General features: G+C 28.7%; 1 protein-coding gene and 2 pseudogenes across 1 annotated transcript; 2 read left to right on the top strand and 1 right to left on the bottom strand.

The window, feature by feature from the left end:
• On the bottom strand, nucleotides 4,193-4,834 carry LOC109325735 (AT-hook motif nuclear-localized protein 22-like). Its single transcript, XM_019558266.1, has one exon. It carries the CDS (start codon nucleotides 4,832-4,834, stop codon nucleotides 4,193-4,195), a length of 642 nt encoding a protein of 213 aa, XP_019413811.1.
• LOC109332522 lies at nucleotides 10,857-15,194 on the top strand (annotated as a pseudogene).
• Nucleotides 19,024-20,698, top strand: LOC109332515 (annotated as a pseudogene).

Genomic DNA, 23,130 nt, shown 5'->3' with positions numbered 1-23,130 from the left:
ATTTAACGTTTTTGGTCTTGTAGGATCTAGCGGAGCATTACACTACTAGACCAACATCTTGTTGGTGTAAGTAGTAACTACGAGTTATTTTTCCTAATTGTCTATTAAACTTTAACAATTGGTTCACGCATAAAGTTAATGTTAAATTAACAAAAATGAAAAATTATAACTCATGCATTTTTTAATCTCCACGACTAGATAAATATTATTTTATTTATTTTTGTATACAGAACAATATTATTTTTGAGAAAAATATGTATGCACTCAGATTGTAAAAGTATTTTACACTGTCACTGTATTATCAACGATTCATTTTCAAATATAATTGACTCTTAAATAAAAGTAATACAAATGAATGGTGGATGATGCACTGATTCTGTACAAATCTTTATATTGTAGTGCATAGATATTACACTTATTATTTTTTTATTATCATAAATTCTAACAATATTATTGTATTAACTGCCTTTTGTGAGTCTAATTGCAACATTTCATTGTTGTCTATGAATAATTTAAGAATATATTTATATAAAGACCAAATTCACCAAATTAAATGATAAAGTTTAAAGTAAATAAGATGAAGAGAATAATTTATGATGATTAATTGCAAATGACATAAAGTTTAAAGGTTTTTACATTTTTCTTCTAAAAAAATAATAAGTACTTAAGTAGACAACTTTAGAGCTTATGAGAATTTTTATGTATAATTAATGGTATTTCTTGACCATATTTATAAAGTCACTACCTTGAGGTAATTTATATCATCGTTGATAAGATGCACTTTCGTTTGAAATATCTACTTCAAGTTATCCATAACATCAGTGTTTTACTTGCTTAGAAGGAATTGAGATGTTCGAGTCCAACATGTCTTAAGAAAGAGAAATATAATAACATATTTCATGACCTAACTTAGGGTAGACCTCCACACATCATATTAAGGTTGTGGGATGCACCACCAATAGAAGCTCTCAACATCGTGTAGATGGATTTCTTCCCTATATTTTAGTTTTTGTTTTTAACATTCTGATGTACCAAAAATATCCATGAGTGACTAAAAAATACAATAAATATGAAATTGAGAGGAGACTCATTCCTTTTGGTGCATATTTGTTATGAATTAAAATTTTAAGTTTTTGCTTATTTTTGAAAAATAAGCTTAAAATGTAAATTACACATAGTTGATAACCAAATGAGATTAAAAACCAAGTTTAAAAAAAAATCTAAAGTATATGCTCCAAAATCATAGGTTGATTTATTTTAGGTTACATATTTTTTCAGTTTCGCTTTTTATTTTACTTCATCATAACTTTATCACGAAATAAATAATACACATATGTTATATGAATAGTTATGATGTTTAGTAGAAAGATAGAGAGGATGAGAGGAATTTATGGATAAAATGAGAAGTGAGAAAATTGGAAAAAATAAATCAACCCATGATTTTGCAGACAATGTGTGGGTTTAGTATATATTATGTTTTTAGTTTTAGTTTATAAACTGGAAGATTATAATCTTCTAAGATTATAATTTGTTTACGTTTTGGTACCTTAGCTGAAAACTTAATATAAACTAATCTATTTTGTTAGGATAAGGGAGAAGGATTATCTTTTACATAGTAAATTACATAAAATGGTATGAGGTTATTTGTTTATGTTATGATTATTTTGGTTGTTTTTTACATTATTTTTTAAATATACATTTTTTTAAATATTTATCATCATATATATTTTTACTACAAAATTTTAATATTGCATAACAAAGGCTAAAAAATATATTAAAATAAAATACAATATAAAAATTAATATTAATATTAAAAAACTACATGACACACAAATAAATAGAATTTGTTGAACTTGAATTACATAATTCACGCAATAAATAATACATAAATATCAAGTTTTATACAAAAAATTTAATAAAAAATTTAATAAGTTATGGAGATGATGTGAAGAATTATGATATGTGGTGATAGAGTGGAAAGAAGAAAGAGATAAATTTATGATGAGGTAAAATGGGAAGTAAAAAAATTGGAAAAAATAAGCTAACAAAAATTAAATCAACCCATAATTTTGGAGCTTCTACTTTTGGCTTATTTTTTCAAAAAAATAAATTGTGTTTATAATTTCATTTAGTTGTCAAACATACATAGTTTATATTTTTACCTTATTTTTCAAAAATAAGGATAATCTACCAAAAATAAGCTATACCAAACATGGGCTATACTTTTGGCTTATTTTTTGAAATTAAATTTATAATTTCATTTGGTTGTCAAACATACATTATTTATATTTTCAGCTTATTTTTCAAAAAATAAGCAAAATCTAAAAAAAAACTAATCTATCCCAAACATGTGCTTAATGTACTATTTTTTTGATTTATTAATATATATGAACCTATCCATTACAACGACGAGTTTCATTGATTTTCGTTAATATAGGTGGTTATTTTAGTTAAAACGACAACCCTATCCATGACTCCCCTAAAAATACACTAATTTGATAAATAATTTGAAATGTATAAAATGCTCTAATATTTCAGTCAAGGTGCACCTGCATGATAAAGTATCGCGTAACATTGTTAATGTGATCTCGTCATCTTAACATTATCATTATCATTATTGTTTATGAAGCTAGCACTCGTCATAAGTGCATAACTCTCGCATTCACTACCATCATTATTATTAATGTCTATGCTAGTTATTGAGAATTTATTTTAGAATTAGAATAATACTATAAAACTCTCTTCACAGCTTAAACATATAATTACTAACAAGATATTGATCTAATTATGTAAGGCTCACATGATCCTTAAGGTCGATGATTCAATTCCTGAAAGCGACATTTATTGAACGGGACAGACACAAACCCCAATATGATATTGTTACCATAATTTAAAGAGGGTAATAATTGGATATTGTTAGTGTAAAAATTCTTACTTGTTGTGTTCATATCTTCCACCTTTAAGTATTGAAGCAAAGAGTTCTCATCTTTAAAAGGAAACTCACAAAATGTGGTGTCAAAGTCTTACAAAGGACTCTAACACTTTTGACACATGTCAGAATCTATTCGGATTTGGATTGATATAATATTATATTATTTAAGATTTAATAAATTTCATTTTATTTGAATTTATTTATAATTTATGTTTATTTTATTGATTATTATTTTGATTGTTATTATCTTATTTTTTATAATAACTTTTGGCTATATAATGAATTACTTTGTCCAATATGGTTCTCAAGATAGTTTCCTTATACATTGTTGTAAATCAAATCAAAGGAGTTCTTGACCCTTACGGTTTTGAGAAAGAAAATATACACAATGATACTATAAAAAGTTTTTTTTTATATTGTAAGATAATCATGGGAGTTATTGACCGTTGATATTTAATTATTATTGACTTTTACATATAAATAATATAAATGAATGATAAATAATATATTAATTATATAAATATAAATTGTAGAGTTTCTATGCATTGGGTGCTACCTTGTTAGAGCCTTATTCCATTCATCTTCCACCTTTTTTTAGTTAAGATTTATATACGATTAATATATTATATTTATTTAAAAGTTAATAGTAATAAATTATGATTGATAAATAATATTATGAAAAGTCTCAAACTCATCAAACCGAAAAAACAGCAACAATAATATGGTTTAAACTTAGCAAGGTAACCTTGAAAAAAAAAAGGGAATTAGAAGAAAGGAGAGGTGAATGCAGAATGAAAGAGGAGACCTTTTAGATCACTACATATTTTTTTAATCTCAACCTTCTTTATTAGAACTCTTTCAATATGCATTTTTCCATTGAAATTAATTTTAAATAAAACTCACATTTACACTACTTTAGATTTCAGTATGACTTTTTAGTATCAGAGAATATGATAGCCCAAAAAGATTATATTAACCAGGTGGAGAATTCATAAATGGCCATAAATTACAAGCAAAATTCCTCTCCATTTATATCCTTAAACTTATACAGAGATTATATTTTTACCCTAAAAAATATACTAAAAATTATAACTGTTGAGAGAAGTCTGACTCATAAATTAGAACTACTTCATGATATAATTATTTAAAATATAGACCCAAGGTCTAATTATATATATGACAAGTTTATTTGATATGAACTCTAATTGACAAAGCCAAACCCTGATAAGTAATAATAGATACTAAAGAAGATTTGATGCGTTACAGATTAAGAGGACCACATGGGTTTTGTCCACAGTTGCCACACAACCCTAGCATAGGGTCACCTCCACTAAACTCTTCCTCACCATTTTCCTCACTTGGTAAAGGCAATCTCTCATAAATTGCACTTCCAAAAGAACCTACCATTACTATAACTGGTCCTGAAGCTATCAAAGAACCCACCACTGACCCTCCAATCATACCTCCTTTATCACCACTAGCTAGTAAAACGTTTAACCATGATGTTGGGGTTGGTCCAAGTGGTAAAAATGAACCATTCATTGATATTATATCAAACCTTCCATTCAGTAACATGATTGCACCAGGAGTTTTTCTGAGAGTGATATTGGTGACAGCTCCATTGGCACTTAGAACACATAGACCCATTTGATGGGTTATTGAAAAGTTGAGTAAACTTTCAGCAATGTTAACTCCACTTGCAAACTCAAGGAAATGGGTTTTGAATACGTTATCAATGTTCTCTGCAGCCACAACAATAGGTTGTTTTGGCTTGTTTTTTGAGCCCAATGGACGACCCCTTGGGACTCGTGTCATAGCCAACTTTTCTTTGGGATTGTTGTCGTTTCCTTTGCCATGTCCTTCAGTGTTCTTGTCCTTGCCATTGTTGGTAGTATCAGCCATATATAAGGTTGTGAAACACAAAATGGAAGAAGATGGAGAAACTTATTAGGTTTAAAAGAAGTAGTGAATTGAGGTCTCTATAGGTGGGTAGGTAGGTATATATAGTGACAAATGTATGGGGTGGAGTCAAGTTTGGGTCCACATCATAGTTAGTGACCACTAACCAGTGTGGTTGGATATATGCACAACTAGAGTTCAGTTTGGTTCAATTCGATAAAGATTTGCTCAGTTTGAAACTCAACTTGAGTTTGATATGAATTATTTTTTAGTTTGATTAAAGTTCATGAACTATTCGATTCATCTCAAATCGGTTCATTTGGACAACTCAAATAATTAATTCATTTTAATATATAATATATAATGAGATGGGATCCACTCACTCTCCAAGTAAGTTTCTATTTTGATATATTTAAACTTACTCTCAATCTTAACCATCAATTATAGGGAAATTCAATGGTTTAGATCTACCCACTAATTCAAACCATTAGATTTTTCTAGAATTGATGGTTAGGATTGAGAGTAAGTTTAAAAAATTTACTATTGAAGTAACTAAATCACCACTCATATATAATATAAATAAACATAAAAAATAATGCATGGATCATAGTATAATAACAATAAACATAACAAATAGTTTATATATATACTTATATATCGAACTAGTTCATAAACCTAACGAGTCGAAGTGCATTAAGCTCAAGTTCAGTTCGTTTATTTAACGAGCTCAATTTCTAGGTCAAGTTCGACTCGTTAGGTTTATGAACCAAATTTGTCAAACTAAATAATAAATCAAGTTTTAAACGAATATATATAATTTTCTTTGTCTAAATTTGATGATATGGTCTTTTATGCATAACTACAAATTTTCTATACACTAATATGTATAATTTTCTTTGTACACAATGGGAAAAAACATCTAAATAAAAAATTATTACAAAACAAGTTATTTAATTTTTAATTAAATGACGATATTTTATTGGTTGCAAAAAAGTGATACAAATTAGTGAGTATAGAAGATTTCTATTGATATAGATGCCCTTGGATCTTGAGTTCCATATATTAGCGAGCATAATAACCCATATAAGTCTTTGGTCGCTAAAAGTTGAATGAGTTTTAATTGTATTCCGATTCCGGATGCTTTTTCTCTTGGATTTAGGTGTTTATATGTTTTAATTTCTTTTAGTTGCTAGTAACTAGTAGTGATGTGATTAATACTCAAATAAGTTAGGATTTTCTCTATTAATGAAAAGAGGTAAGTGTTTCAAAAAATAAAGTGAAATACAATTTTGAATTTTCAATGATATATTTGTCATTTTAATTAAAATGAAATTACATTTTTTGCTATTAAAAATAATTGAGAAACAATTACTTACATCTTCATTACTAAAGATGAACCTCAGTCTACTCATACATGGTGCATATGTCATACTAATTGATGTTGTGGCCAATCATAACATTAACCGTCATCCGCACCGACAAGCTACATTATATATATTAAATTATTTATATATTAATATAATATTTTATTTATATATTATTATTTTATGTGTCATTTAATATGTATTTATTTTATTTGTACATATAAAATCAAATAAAGTCTTATCCTTTAAGACCAACTAAACATATACTACAGTTCACCTTCCAACACATCCTTTTTCTTACCCCTTAAGTTATCATCATCACCCTCACACATTAAAATCTATCTAAAATTGAACAATCCATTGCTCTTAATTTTTGAGTAATTATATATTATTTTATCCACACAAAAATGACATAGGTCATTTATGATAGGATGATTTATAAAATGGTTTTGTAGGATAATATAATATTTTTCTTATCTTTTATGGCCAAGAATCAATGCTATCTTTTAAATCCATATTCTATCCATTTCCTAAGAAAATTAATAAACTATCAATTCTTAAATAATATAAAGGTATTTTTATTTAAAATTGATGGTCATATGAGATAGAGAGAAAATTAGGCAGATTCACACATCTATATTAAAATGATATATATCCAAAAAAATAACATGACAAAAAATTTATGAATTACTAGTTTAAAAATTTTATATTGTCAATTTATCATTCATCATTTTTTTTAATCATTATTGATTCTTCATAAAAATAATATGAATGAGTATTAAATAATATATTAGTTGTATAAAAAATTTATATTGATAATATATAGATATTATACTAAAATAAATAACATTAGTATTGATTTCGCCACAAATAAAATTAATAGTATTGAATATCAATTAGTGTTTATATTAAAAGGTGATGTTGCCAAAAAAAATGAATCCCAATTTAATATAAGCACTTCAAATTCCCAACGTTCCAGACATAAAGCCTACTAAAATAGAACGCAGACTCTTATCCAATAAAATTTTCACACTTAATAAAAAGTTAATATTTTATTTTATTTTTATTTTTCATTACTTAATTTTTTAATAAATGTTACAATTTCATTTGGTAAGACAGGGTTAAAGACGATCTACATTCATTAAAATGAGTAAATTGCACTTTATTCCATTATATGAGAATTTATTGTGTTGTTTAAGATGAGAGATATTCAAACCATTGATATTTAAGAAACTTATATAATTTTAATTCCTTCTTGCAACACTAATGGTTCATATATATTTGCAACTAATACCAAAACATCCAACTATTTTTATGAATATATAGCCCATACCATTGCATGCAAGGGTTCATAGCTTTTATTTGTTTTCTTTTAGCTTAGTAGGAAGTATATGTTTATAGTGAATTTAGAATTAACATCAAATATTCACATCTTCTTTTTAGCAAAAGAAGAACGAAGAGAAAATAATTTTCCAATCTTAATTATATTTTTTCCTTAAAAGAATGAATGTTAATAGCATATCATTCTAAATTGTATTTGTCATGTCAACTGATTTTCATTTAAAAATACAAAATTTGTATGAAAATAACTTAATTTTTACTAAATGTTATTACGAAAAATGAAACTCAAAATGATTACCTTTGTTTACACTTCTTTTATTTTATATCACTAAGTTACATATTTTGTTTTAACAGATGATTTAAATAAAATGATTTATCACATTCTTTATTAATTTTTTAATATTAATTAATATACTATATATATATATATATATAATTTCACCGATATTCAATTTAATTAATAAATCATCACTTGAATCATTATACTACCATATTAATTAATTAATAAATAACTCAACCAATTAAATAATAGGGATGACAACAACTTAGAGTGAGAAAGTATTTGTCTACTCTCGGTCATTACCCCTCATTATTAACTCATCCATAGTCCTTTCTTGAAGTGTATTTTCTCTTTCTCCAATGTCACCATGATTAATAGAAGAAATTCAAAAAAATTGATTAAAATCCAATAAAGTAGGAAAAAATATTATAAAGCTAAAAAATATTAAATATAAAGCTCAAACAAAAAAAATAGACTACAAAACCAAAATAACTTAAATATAAAATTCAAACAACCTTAAACAAGTTTATGTCAAATTTATATTGACTTAGACGACTTCAAATCACTTAGTAGAAGAATAACTAGAGGTTGATGTCATTTAATTGTCTCCGAAAAGAACTCTACATCTTGTTATGCCACGACCCATCATTTGCTTTTGCGTGATAATCTTAGGGTAACTATTTGTTGGTTTATATAATCCTCATAGATAATTAAGGAACTAATCCCAAAAATTTCAAACTAAATATTTTACTTAATAATTATTTATTAACTAAATATTTTGTTTAATCCCTATATGTAAGAAATCAATCCATTTGGATCAGGAACTAATCCTTGTAAATACAAAAAGTTCAAACTTATTAGTACAAAATTTTTAAACCTACGCATAACGAACTAATCTTTATCATAAATGTGTGGTTGCTCCTCCCATCGATGCTCACTTTATTAGATTTTCACTTGATTGCATTATTTTTGGTATGTAATGGTCGAAATCAAAGATCTTATTAATCTATTGTATTGTATCAAAAAAGAATGCCACATTAATTTATGAATATTAAATTATTAAAATTCAAAACCTTTATTGGAGTAGGTATATCTATCATCTAATAGTATTGAATTTATCTTATATTTTTTTTCCTTCTTTCTCCTACTAGTTAGTGGCTTCATGTTCCTGGTAACTGTAAAATTGAATTATATTTTGTTATGGAATATGTACATAGATCTTAGGGGGAATCAATTAGTTTTCATGGCAATGGTAGATTGTATAAGTATGTTGGTTTGATTTATATGAGAAATACAAGCAACTTTAATAAGCTAGCTCAACCTAAAATATGCTCAACATTTTCCATATAACAATTGAAATTTAAAAACAACTAGTAGAAAGGGTTGTGTTTGAGACAAACAAGAAGAACACATGTTCATAATCAAGCAATTAGAATGCCCATCATTTTGATTAACAACAATTTTTTATATAATTATGAATCATTAAATAAAAACTATCATAAAACATTTTTAATCTAATATCCACCATATGTATATGGCTAAATTATTATAAAATATGAGCTTGCCGACACACACTTCGTGTTTGCTGACCCATATTTTTATTTTATGATATTATATATTCAATTTGTATATATTTTATTTTAGGGAATTAGAATATTTTTTGTAATGAATCTACTTTATGTTATAATTTTTATATTTATTGTAATATCCAATTTAAAGTAAGACATGTTAATGATATTTATCTAGGATTATATGATTTTGTTGTAAAAATTAAAAAATATTAAGGCAAAATATGAAAGTAGAAATTATACCATGGTAATAATTATAATATGTTTTAATTATATATATATATAATATAGTATAGATATAGATGAGCGACTAGATTAAAAAATAAATTAACTATATTTAAACAAAAAAAACATGTTATTTTAACCTATATTTTTGTTCTTATATGGTCAAACACATTACAAATAAATGAATGGTTCAAGTGATATATACGTTATTTCTTTTAAGGTTTCAGTTTTGAATTTTCGTATGAAAAAATCTTTAGCTAGAAGCCTAGAAGAATTAATCTCACTACATTATATCAATGTTTATAAATTATACAAAATTGCCAGCCTCTTTTTACGGTGTAGGCAAAATTAAATATGATTCCAACATCGAGTTCTCTTTTATATATAACAAAGAAATTAAAAGAATGTAATTTCTATGTAATGTCAATATAAATATTTATATATAGTAAATATATTATTTATTTGAATTATTTTTTGAAGAGTTAATGATAATTAAATATGAATGATAAATGATATAATAATAACTTATATACTATCCGTATATATATATTTTATTCTTTTTTATATACAACCATAGTGTCTACTGTCTACAATACCACTAAAGTAAATATATAATTTAATTTGTTAATGAAGTATTTGAAAGGTAAACATCATACTTCAAACCAACATTATATCCATTATAACTCATATTTATTTCTCAATAAAGGATAATCATATCATTCAATTCATATAATCAATTGGGAGTAAGAGTTGATTATTTTGTAATAATATATTATATAAATAAATAATTGAAGTAGCATTACATAGGAAATTGAGAGTAACTAGGCATACTTAATAAGTCTTCTAAGTGGTCAATGTTTATTGCTTTTATCTTCTTAAAATACAAAGTCCATACATTCCTCCATATTGTTTTAAAATTAATAATTAAAGAATGTAATATCTATATATTATCATTATAAAAATTTATATTCATTTAGTATATTATTTATCATCAGTTTTTTAAAGAATCAATGATAATTATATATAAATATTAAATTTTATAGTAACATTGTATAAAATTCAACACTATCAATATACACATATTAATTATTATAGATATTTTTACCTAGTAATATACAAAATTTACATTCGTTATAAGTAAAAAGTTAAAAAAATATCCATCCACTAAAGTAAAAGAGTTACAATTTTTTTCTTCAAACCTTCTATCACGTTATCAACTCAACTCGTGTCATGAACTCGGACGAGTCACGCTGTATATCTTAAACTCAGTAGTGTGTGTTCTTTAAAAACCGAGTAACTCACTCTTCATGCCTCACGAATTCTCACCTCTGTCTTCAACAAAACCAGGTTCTCCTTTCCTTTATTCCTATACGTTACTTCCTTTTAACATGTTTATATCACTCCATAACTTTATAAACATTAATATACACACACATACATCTATATATATATATAGATATATACATATCAGAATATGTAGATCATATCTAAATATATTAAGCACCCTTTTATTTCTTATGTTTGTTGGGTTTGTATTATTTGATATTCAAGAACTTTCTCATAGGTAATGAATATTGTTTATCTTTCTCTGTTTTCTTTCAACTATTAACTTGTTTGTTCAATGTGTGTTGCTATATGTATTGATTACGAGGTTATATGTGCTTGTGTGTGTGTAATAACATAGGATACGGTGAAAGGTAGTTGAAATATTTTTGGGTTTTTAATATTTCGATTAATTGTTATACATAAGTGGTTTTTAGCTATGTGGGGATATTCAATCTTTGTGTCAATGATGAATGAACTTGTTTATCTTGTGTTGTCTTTTAATGTTCCTTGATTACACGTATGTGTCTCAGTTTTGTTATGCGTTAATCTGCAAGTGTTTGAGTTAGCTTTGATTGTGAACTTACTTGCATAGAAATGGATCTGGGGTTGATATTCTCTTCTATTTGATTGCTAGTCTAAATTCTTCAACTTCATGTTATTTTCGACTAAAGGGTGAAAAGGGCTTCACAGTGCACGAGGTTTCCATCTTGTGGAGTATAAAGAGCGTAGGTGTAGCCTTACCCTTATTAGCAGAGAGTATGTTTCCTGGTTTTGAACCTGTAACCTCTATGTTGTACCGAGACTCACCCTCTTTTCAACAACCTTTATAATTGTATATGGTACTCGTTGTATGATTTTATTATTTTGAAGATTTGTCAACCATTGAAGAATGTTGTTTTCCTCAAGGGGTAGACAAATGTTGCTTTTCTGGCTAAGAAAATTGGTAGCCTTTTATGTGAGTGATTCTAAATTTTCATGCTTTATCATATAATTGGCACTTGTTGCAGTTTAAGCACTGTTCTATTTACTTTTGGTGCAGAAAAAATTGCCCTTTTTTATGATATTTTGAAATTACTGGGCAACAAAGAGTTCCTCATCCACTATTTCTTGTGATAGTTGGTTTATGAGAAGTTTGATGGTTGAATAAATTGAAGGTGAAAACAGTGAGAGATCTAAAATTTTGTTACATAGCTACTATGCAAGTGTAAGATTAAAAAGTTAGGAAATGAAGATAAAGATGAGCAAGAAAGCTTTAAAACTTGAAAAATAATGGTTGTGTAATCTGGTTTCCTTCAATAACTATGATGCTTTGCAAAACCATTGGCCAAGAAAATATGAATGGTTGCTGAGTTCTGATGAACAATGTACATTACTTTTGTACCTAGTTGCAACACATTTTGAAATGTCTTCCTTGAGCAATATTATCTAATCTAAATTTCCCTTATAATATTCTCTTCTTAAGCTTTTGAGTTTGTAGTTATTACTTATTAGCTTTATTATCCTATGTTTCTTAGAAGATGGAGTCAATTCAGCAGAATTACAATGATAATTTGATGGAGTATGCACCTAATAGTCCTCCAAGTTCTCATAATATATGCGATATAGTTGGAGACCCACAATTGAGTCCTCGACTTGGTCGTGAATACCAGGTGGAAGTTCCTTCTATGATAAAAGGAACAGAGCGGTTTCGACTTCAAATGAATCCTGCTGATTCAGAAATTGTGCATGATAACTCACTTTCTTTTGCAATTGGCACATTGAGTAGCTCCTGGAGTGATGCTGATGCAAAAACTTTTCTCCTTGGGTTGTTTATTTTTGGTAAGAATTTCATCAAGATAAAAAGGTTTTTAGAGAACAAAAGGATGGGAGAAATAATGTCATTCTACTATGGAAAGTTTTACAAATCCGATGGATTCCGTAGATGGTCAAGCTGCAGGAAGTTAAAAGGGAGAAAAAGTATGATAGGAGAGAAACTTTTTACCGGGCAGAGGCAACAGGAACTGTTGTCTCGCCTGCTTCCTCGAGTCTCAGAACAATCACAAGATACTTTGCTACAGGTATTAACTGTTACATCTCTTGTCTATATACTGTTGCTAATGAACTTCATTAATTCAACTATAATGCATCAATGTTTAAATCAACAAGTGTTTTATTTCTCTAACATTCTGATTGAATCGTTATCATACTATAATGCACGGACGATTATTTGTGTCATTTATGTCATTCAGTCCTCACTTTGCATCTTCCTATAACCAGGTTTCGAAGTCATATTTGGAGGGCAGTGCTTCTCTAGAAGAATACATATCTTTTTTGAAGTCTACGGTTGGATTAGGCGTTCTTGTTGAAGCAGTAGGTATAGGTAAGGAGAAGGAAGACCTTACAAGCCTTCGTGTAGAAGCTAGGAAAACCAATCGTGTGTTTCCGATACCAAGTAGCAAAGATTGGGCTTCTCTTAGACCCAATGATATATTGAAATTTTTGACAGGAGGATTTCGACTGAGCAAAACGAAAAGTAACGATCTCTTCTGGGAAGCTGTTTGGCCCCGCTTGCTGGCAAGAGGTTGGCACTCTGAGCAACCAAAGAATCAAGGCTATTTTAGCACCAAAGATCATCTGGTGTTTCTTACCCCTGGTGTTGAGAAGTTTTCGAGGAGAAAACTCGTGAAGGGAGATCATTACTTTGATTGTGTTACCGATGTCTTGAGCAAAGTAGTTGCTGAACCAAATCTTCTTGAACTTGAAGAAGAAGCTAGAGCTGATTGCTCCAATGATGAAGACCCAGAAAAGGGGCCAAATGAGGATCATCACTCCGATTCTCATCGTCATTGTTACCTCAAGCCCCGAGCCTCCAATAACAATACAGATTGTACAAAGTTCATGGTTATTGATAGCAGTTTGGTGCATGGAGGGAACTCATCTGATGTAAAATCCTTACCTGGTAATTCGGTGGGTAAAATTGATGTGGATGCTGCTGGTATAACATATAACGGAATCAAACCTATGAGTAAAGCATGCCACAAGAAGAATATGTCTAAAAGAATCAAGCAAAGGTTAACAAAGTTCACAGTTATTGATACCAGTTTGCTTTATAAAGGAAAATCGTTGAAGGTGGGAAAAATGAGATATCTACCGGTCGAATTGGAAGATTCTTCAAAGATGGATGATCATTCTAGCAAAAGTAAGGGTAGATTTTCTGATGACAACTCACGATACGAGGCAGAGGCTAAAATGACAATATATGACGAAAAGAATATTAGTAATACTGATTGCCAGAAAAGCATATATAGTAGAGATGCTACCAACCGAAAAGCAGCACATGTTAACCAAGATGATCATGCAAGCAAGACTTCAGAAAGCAATCAAAATCAGAAGGCTTGTGTATTCAACGATAATCAACTAGTTAGGACCATTAAACATCAATTCAGCCGAAGAGCAAGATCGGGTAATTCAAATCATCCAGTTCCCCCCATCAAACGGAGGAGATTGACTGCTTGTGTCAATTATGAGACAAACTGCATCCTTGAGAATTCCTCAGGCTGCTTGGGATCAGAAAAACTGGCATTATCTCGGTCATTGAGCTTTCCAGATGCCAACAAGAATGTTGGTGATCCATTTAGTCTTCATCAGAATGGAGGTTCAATTGCATCTTCAGCTGATGGAAATGTGGAAGAGAATAATGAGGAAATCACTATCAATGAAATTTATAGCACTTGTGGTAAAGTTGATAAATGTGAATCGAAGTCACCAATGTTGAAGGAAGATAAAAAGTCCGTAAAGGCAGATGATCCATGTTTAACATCCGATACTCAGGAGGCAATTGAGAAGCAACTAAGAATCTCCGACGATGTTCGTTCTATGGAGCAGCAGCCTGATATACATCCGAGGAGGCAGAGCACAAGAAACCGACCCTTGACAGTTAGAGCGCTGGAATCTCTAGCAAATGATTTCTTTCACAAGGAAATGAAACAGAAAAGGAAAAAACACCCAGACACCCGAAAATCCTTTCGAACCTTGCCGAAGAGCTAATTCAAGAGTCAAAAAAATGCAGCAACATCACAGTTCAGATCATGAGACTGAAAAAAGCATTTGAAAGGAGATTGTAGTGTTAGCCAATGTATATGCATGCAGCATGCCTATAGATTAAATTAAAGAGTACTTGTCTATTATATATATATATATGTACAGAATTTTGCATGCTGAAGAGAATGTTGATGAGATTAGTTTTTTCTCATTTTTTGAAATGGAATAGGAAATCACTGCTTTTAATTGTTTCTGTTCCTAAAACCTTTTTCATGTCAAGTGTTCAAATTAAATGGAAAAGAAAAGGGATCATTGTAAGTTTTATAGAAGTTTTGTTAATTCAGGAGATAAAGGAGAGTTTCAATATTCAGCCACTCATCATGGCTCTTTTTTCAGTTTATGTGGTTTTTTCTTGGCAAATTATATTACAAATTAGATGCTTATTAACATTGATCTTCAAAGTGGCTTCTTCAAACTCTGATATAGAATGCAGTTTCTTCTTAATGGAGAGGGTTCATTACTTCATTTAGAGTTCACATAATATAACTTGTTATTCAATCAGATTGTTAGTATTATTTTTAGATGCATGCATTTTGTTGATATTTTAGTCTTCATAAATCCATGTCTTATTCTTTTTGATACATTACTATAGATGATTAATTAGATGCTTGATTTCAACAATAAGAGACCAAAAATAATACAATCCAACTAAATAAATGTTAAATAAGTTGAGTATAAAATTTCTAAGGAGAATGGCTGCATTATTGAGGTCCTTCAAGTACTACAAATTGGTCATCTCTTACATTTGTTGCTAGAGATGTTCAACTATAATGAAGTTAACAAACAAATTCAAATAAAATATATATAATTCCAATTTTTTAATGAGTATACATTCATTTTCGTTTCTCGAAATTTTTGTTCATACTAATTTCATCTTAAAAAATTAGAAAACTCAAAATAGTCCTCAAATGTTAGTCAAATTAATTATTTTTAATATTTTTTGACTAATTTTTTAATACTTTAATCTTATCAAAGACTGTTTCGACCCATTTATAGTCTTTAAGAAGCATTTGAGATTTTTTTTTCTTTTATAAGGATTAAAGTGGTTATTCATTCTTTTTTTTATTTTAACATATACAATGTCACTACTATTATCATGTTATGGGAGCATATTTGTTATTCTATAAATTGTATCATACCATGTACTACTAGTTGTGTTTGGTTGAGAAATATATATTTATATTAAAAGTTTAATTATTAAATATTTTTCTGATCGATCACAACTCATGATACATAAAGTAACACACATTATGGAATAGAAAATGTGTTTCTCATGTTATAATGTTTACTTGTACCATAAGTTGGTGGTGGCAATGGAGATATCATGGTACATGAACTATGGTGAAGGTGTCATATGATGGATGACACTAACCAATAGAAAAGGAGGGTGCAAAATATGCATGACCCACCCAAATATTAACTTCACAACTTTTTAAAATGTGAAACCAAAAATAATTATAACTGAATTTTAAAACTCATTAGTAATTTTGATTTCTTTTCATAACTTTAAACAAAAAAAATATACAAATGGTCATGAATTTCAAAAGTATTTTATTTCCTATTCAAGAGTGAGACTTACATTATAATTAAGATGTGGATACTCATAAAAATACCTTCAAAGATTACCCACAATAATAATTTATGAATGAGAACGAATAGTGTGATATTCATCTCGTGAATACCAACATATTTACAAATTTAGTTTTTAATTAAATATTATATATATATATTATACTTTTTATTTTACTATTTTAAGATTATATATTATTTACTTGATTATTATTTCTTAATAAATTTTACTGATTGAATTATAATTATAAATTTATCATATAAATATCTTATTATTTATATAATAATTATTTTCATATAATTAAAATAAAAAAACAAGTTAAGTATTATGATACTCGTATCCTGAATGAGTACTCACAAGTCACAAGTAGCATGAGTAAGCATTACTTATGCCCACTAGCTCTATTATTATCCCTAATTATTACTCCGCTGATATCACATATAATTTATGGGTCCATTCATGTGACATAACCTCTATTTAAAGAATTTAATATATTTGTATCGAGAATGTATATATTATCTGATATTCATGTTTAAAATTCAATATTAATTAATACATTAGATCATTGCATGAGAACAAAATCTATTCTAATAATTCACCCCCTCATTTTGTATCAGAATAAAATATATTTGATTATTGTATTATCTATTATTCATATTTAATTATTATTAATTTTTAATTAGAAGTGATAAAAAATGCAAATAAACAATGTATAATCATGTAAAAATATTTATAGATATTGCACTATTTGTTTATATATATTTCACCTTTATAACTAATATTTTTTGTTCTGTAGTCATCTCAAATTGTATTCATGCCACCTATTTGTCATGTTCTAATATATTTTAGATATCTTATCCCAAACAATATATTATTTTAAATTCGGTTATTTGTCCTGACATCTTTACTTGAAATGAACATCTTTCAATTCCAAAGTTGAAAATCTATATAATGTAACATAAATTTACTTTACCCACATGAAAATTCTATAATCACACAATGAATAATTTTTTTGTAAAACATATTCAATATCTAAATATTATAAGATAAATTAATCTAAATTGGAGTCTATTAAGACCATAAAACCCTTCTTAGCAAAAATATTTAGGTCTAGTTCCACAAACTTCACGTAAATATCAAATATTCGATTCCTTCTATGACAAATAAAAAAGATTAACTACTTACCAAGAACATTGATTATAACAAAAAAAAATAAAGTAAAGGGCAAATGTATAATAATCAAAACATTTTGGAGTAGTTGGCAATTAAGCTAAATAATTTCACTGTTGGGTTGACAATAACAACAACCTTAACTATTTTGTTACTATAATCTTAATCCTTTTATTACGTAAAATGTTAAAGCACAGTTTGAACTGAATTGTTGGATCTGAATTGGTAAGATTGAAGAATCAGAAGAAAAAGAATGGCAACAATGGGAAGAGCGAGTTCTGGATTGCAATACCCAGAACGGTTTTATGCTGCAGCTTCTTATGTGGGTTTTGATGGATCTACTTCCCCTACAAAATCTAAGTTCTCAAATTCCACTGCTCTTCTTCTCTATACATTATATAAGCAGGTATTAGATCTGGTTTTGATTAATTGATTTGTGGGAATGATTTCTAATTTTATATGACTTAATGCTTATCTGCTTAATTGATTTGGGTGTGGATCAAAATCATCTTTTTCCTCATGGGGATTCCACCAATTGTGTTGTTATGACTTATCAGTTGTGAATTACATTATTGTAAAAGTACATGCCATTGGAGGGTGAGCCTTGGCGCCACTGGTTTAAATTGTGGTTGCGATTGCGAATGTTGTGATGGGGATTGCAGCTATAGCATCGCGGCTCGATGCAGTTACATCATTGTAATTCGTTGTCACACCGCGACTGCAATATTGTGGCTGCATTAGGTGTTGCGGTCCGCAATTTAAAACACAAACACTGCTTGGCGGATTTGCTGCCTTGTGATCTCTATCTTGGAAATGGGAGCCTTGTGTTGGGCTTGGGCCACACTTAATTGCCATTAGGTGATCCATGTTATATGATAATGTTGTCATACATGAGTGGATAGAATAGACAAGATTTGGTAAAATCCCATCCTAGATGGTTTGGGTTTGTGAGACCAAGAAAAACTGTGATAGCATTAAGTAGGATTTAATTTAAATGGTTCATGATTTACGATAAGATATTATAATGTCAATTGATCGTCGTGGTTGACCCACCTAGTGGGGAAAGGTTTGGTTGCTGTTGTTGTAGATGAATCATGTTATAATGATTCCACAAAGTTTTATGTTAGTTGCTGACGCTAATTCATTGTTTAATTTATTGCTCAATTAAATGTCAGGCTACTATAGGACCTTGTAACATCCCAGAACCCAGTACATGGAAAATTGTCGATCATAGCAAATGGGCCAGGTTAGTTTGCTTCTTTAGCACCAAAGATCATCTGGTGTTTCTTACCCCTGGTGTTGAGAAGTTTTCGAGGAGAAAACTCGTGAAGGGAGATCATTACTTTGATTGTGTTACCGATGTCTTGAGCAAAGTAGTTGCTGAACCAAATCTTCTTGAACTTGAAGAAGAAGCTAGAGCTGATTGCTCCAATGATGAAGACCCAGAAAAGGGGCCAAATGAGGATCATCACTCCGATTCTCATCGTCATTGTTACCTCAAGCCCCGAGCCTCCAATAACAATACAGATTGTACAAAGTTCATGGTTATTGATAGCAGTTTGGTGCATGGAGGGAACTCATCTGATGTAAAATCCTTACCTGGTAATTCGGTGGGTAAAATTGATGTGGATGCTGCTGGTATAACATATAACGGAATCAAACCTATGAGTAAAGCATGCCACAAGAAGAATATGTCTAAAAGAATCAAGCAAAGGTTAACAAAGTTCACAGTTATTGATACCAGTTTGCTTTATAAAGGAAAATCGTTGAAGGTGGGAAAAATGAGATATCTACCGGTCGAATTGGAAGATTCTTCAAAGATGGATGATCATTCTAGCAAAAGTAAGGGTAGATTTTCTGATGACAACTCACGATACGAGGCAGAGGCTAAAATGACAATATATGACGAAAAGAATATTAGTAATACTGATTGCCAGAAAAGCATATATAGTAGAGATGCTACCAACCGAAAAGCAGCACATGTTAACCAAGATGATCATGCAAGCAAGACTTCAGAAAGCAATCAAAATCAGAAGGCTTGTGTATTCAACGATAATCAACTAGTTAGGACCATTAAACATCAATTCAGCCGAAGAGCAAGATCGGGTAATTCAAATCATCCAGTTCCCCCCATCAAACGGAGGAGATTGACTGCTTGTGTCAATTATGAGACAAACTGCATCCTTGAGAATTCCTCAGGCTGCTTGGGATCAGAAAAACTGGCATTATCTCGGTCATTGAGCTTTCCAGATGCCAACAAGAATGTTGGTGATCCATTTAGTCTTCATCAGAATGGAGGTTCAATTGCATCTTCAGCTGATGGAAATGTGGAAGAGAATAATGAGGAAATCACTATCAATGAAATTTATAGCACTTGTGGTAAAGTTGATAAATGTGAATCGAAGTCACCAATGTTGAAGGAAGATAAAAAGTCCGTAAAGGCAGATGATCCATGTTTAACATCCGATACTCAGGAGGCAATTGAGAAGCAACTAAGAATCTCCGACGATGTTCGTTCTATGGAGCAGCAGCCTGATATACATCCGAGGAGGCAGAGCACAAGAAACCGACCCTTGACAGTTAGAGCGCTGGAATCTCTAGCAAATGATTTCTTTCACAAGGAAATGAAACAGAAAAGGAAAAAACACCCAGACACCCGAAAATCCTTTCGAACCTTGCCGAAGAGCTAATTCAAGAGTCAAAAAAATGCAGCAACATCACAGTTCAGATCATGAGACTGAAAAAAGCATTTGAAAGGAGATTGTAGTGTTAGCCAATGTATATGCATGCAGCATGCCTATAGATTAAATTAAAGAGTACTTGTCTATTATATATATATATATGTACAGAATTTTGCATGCTGAAGAGAATGTTGATGAGATTAGTTTTTTCTCATTTTTTGAAATGGAATAGGAAATCACTGCTTTTAATTGTTTCTGTTCCTAAAACCTTTTTCATGTCAAGTGTTCAAATTAAATGGAAAAGAAAAGGGATCATTGTAAGTTTTATAGAAGTTTTGTTAATTCAGGAGATAAAGGAGAGTTTCAATATTCAGCCACTCATCATGGCTCTTTTTTCAGTTTATGTGGTTTTTTCTTGGCAAATTATATTACAAATTAGATGCTTATTAACATTGATCTTCAAAGTGGCTTCTTCAAACTCTGATATAGAATGCAGTTTCTTCTTAATGGAGAGGGTTCATTACTTCATTTAGAGTTCACATAATATAACTTGTTATTCAATCAGATTGTTAGTATTATTTTTAGATGCATGCATTTTGTTGATATTTTAGTCTTCATAAATCCATGTCTTATTCTTTTTGATACATTACTATAGATGATTAATTAGATGCTTGATTTCAACAATAAGAGACCAAAAATAATACAATCCAACTAAATAAATGTTAAATAAGTTGAGTATAAAATTTCTAAGGAGAATGGCTGCATTATTGAGGTCCTTCAAGTACTACAAATTGGTCATCTCTTACATTTGTTGCTAGAGATGTTCAACTATAATGAAGTTAACAAACAAATTCAAATAAAATATATATAATTCCAATTTTTTAATGAGTATACATTCATTTTCGTTTCTCGAAATTTTTGTTCATACTAATTTCATCTTAAAAAATTAGAAAACTCAAAATAGTCCTCAAATGTTAGTCAAATTAATTATTTTTAATATTTTTTGACTAATTTTTTAATACTTTAATCTTATCAAAGACTGTTTCGACCCATTTATAGTCTTTAAGAAGCATTTGAGATTTTTTTTTCTTTTATAAGGATTAAAGTGGTTATTCATTCTTTTTTTTATTTTAACATATACAATGTCACTACTATTATCATGTTATGGGAGCATATTTGTTATTCTATAAATTGTATCATACCATGTACTACTAGTTGTGTTTGGTTGAGAAATATATATTTATATTAAAAGTTTAATTATTAAATATTTTTCTGATCGATCACAACTCATGATACATAAAGTAACACACATTATGGAATAGAAAATGTGTTTCTCATGTTATAATGTTTACTTGTACCATAAGTTGGTGGTGGCAATGGAGATATCATGGTACATGAACTATGGTGAAGGTGTCATATGATGGATGACACTAACCAATAGAAAAGGAGGGTGCAAAATATGCATGACCCACCCAAATATTAACTTCACAACTTTTTAAAATGTGAAACCAAAAATAATTATAACTGAATTTTAAAACTCATTAGTAATTTTGATTTCTTTTCATAACTTTAAACAAAAAAAATATACAAATGGTCATGAATTTCAAAAGTATTTTATTTCCTATTCAAGAGTGAGACTTACATTATAATTAAGATGTGGATACTCATAAAAATACCTTCAAAGATTACCCACAATAATAATTTATGAATGAGAACGAATAGTGTGATATTCATCTCGTGAATACCAACATATTTACAAATTTAGTTTTTAATTAAATATTATATATATATATTATACTTTTTATTTTACTATTTTAAGATTATATATTATTTACTTGATTATTATTTCTTAATAAATTTTACTGATTGAATTATAATTATAAATTTATCATATAAATATCTTATTATTTATATAATAATTATTTTCATATAATTAAAATAAAAAAACAAGTTAAGTATTATGATACTCGTATCCTGAATGAGTACTCACAAGTCACAAGTAGCATGAGTAAGCATTACTTATGCCCACTAGCTCTATTATTATCCCTAATTATTACTCCGCTGATATCACATATAATTTATGGGTCCATTCATGTGACATAACCTCTATTTAAAGAATTTAATATATTTGTATCGAGAATGTATATATTATCTGATATTCATGTTTAAAATTCAATATTAATTAATACATTAGATCATTGCATGAGAACAAAATCTATTCTAATAATTCACCCCCTCATTTTGTATCAGAATAAAATATATTTGATTATTGTATTATCTATTATTCATATTTAATTATTATTAATTTTTAATTAGAAGTGATAAAAAATGCAAATAAACAATGTATAATCATGTAAAAATATTTATAGATATTGCACTATTTGTTTATATATATTTCACCTTTATAACTAATATTTTTTGTTCTGTAGTCATCTCAAATTGTATTCATGCCACCTATTTGTCATGTTCTAATATATTTTAGATATCTTATCCCAAACAATATATTATTTTAAATTCGGTTATTTGTCCTGACATCTTTACTTGAAATGAACATCTTTCAATTCCAAAGTTGAAAATCTATATAATGTAACATAAATTTACTTTACCCACATGAAAATTCTATAATCACACAATGAATAATTTTTTTGTAAAACATATTCAATATCTAAATATTATAAGATAAATTAATCTAAA

The sequence above is a fragment of the Lupinus angustifolius genome, chromosome LG02 (genome assembly GCF_001865875.1).
Source record: "Lupinus angustifolius cultivar Tanjil chromosome LG02, LupAngTanjil_v1.0, whole genome shotgun sequence".
Classification (NCBI taxonomy): domain Eukaryota; kingdom Viridiplantae; phylum Streptophyta; class Magnoliopsida; order Fabales; family Fabaceae; genus Lupinus; species Lupinus angustifolius.
Note: the sequence above shows the minus strand (reverse complement) of the source record. Positions and strands in the feature narration are given on the sequence as shown.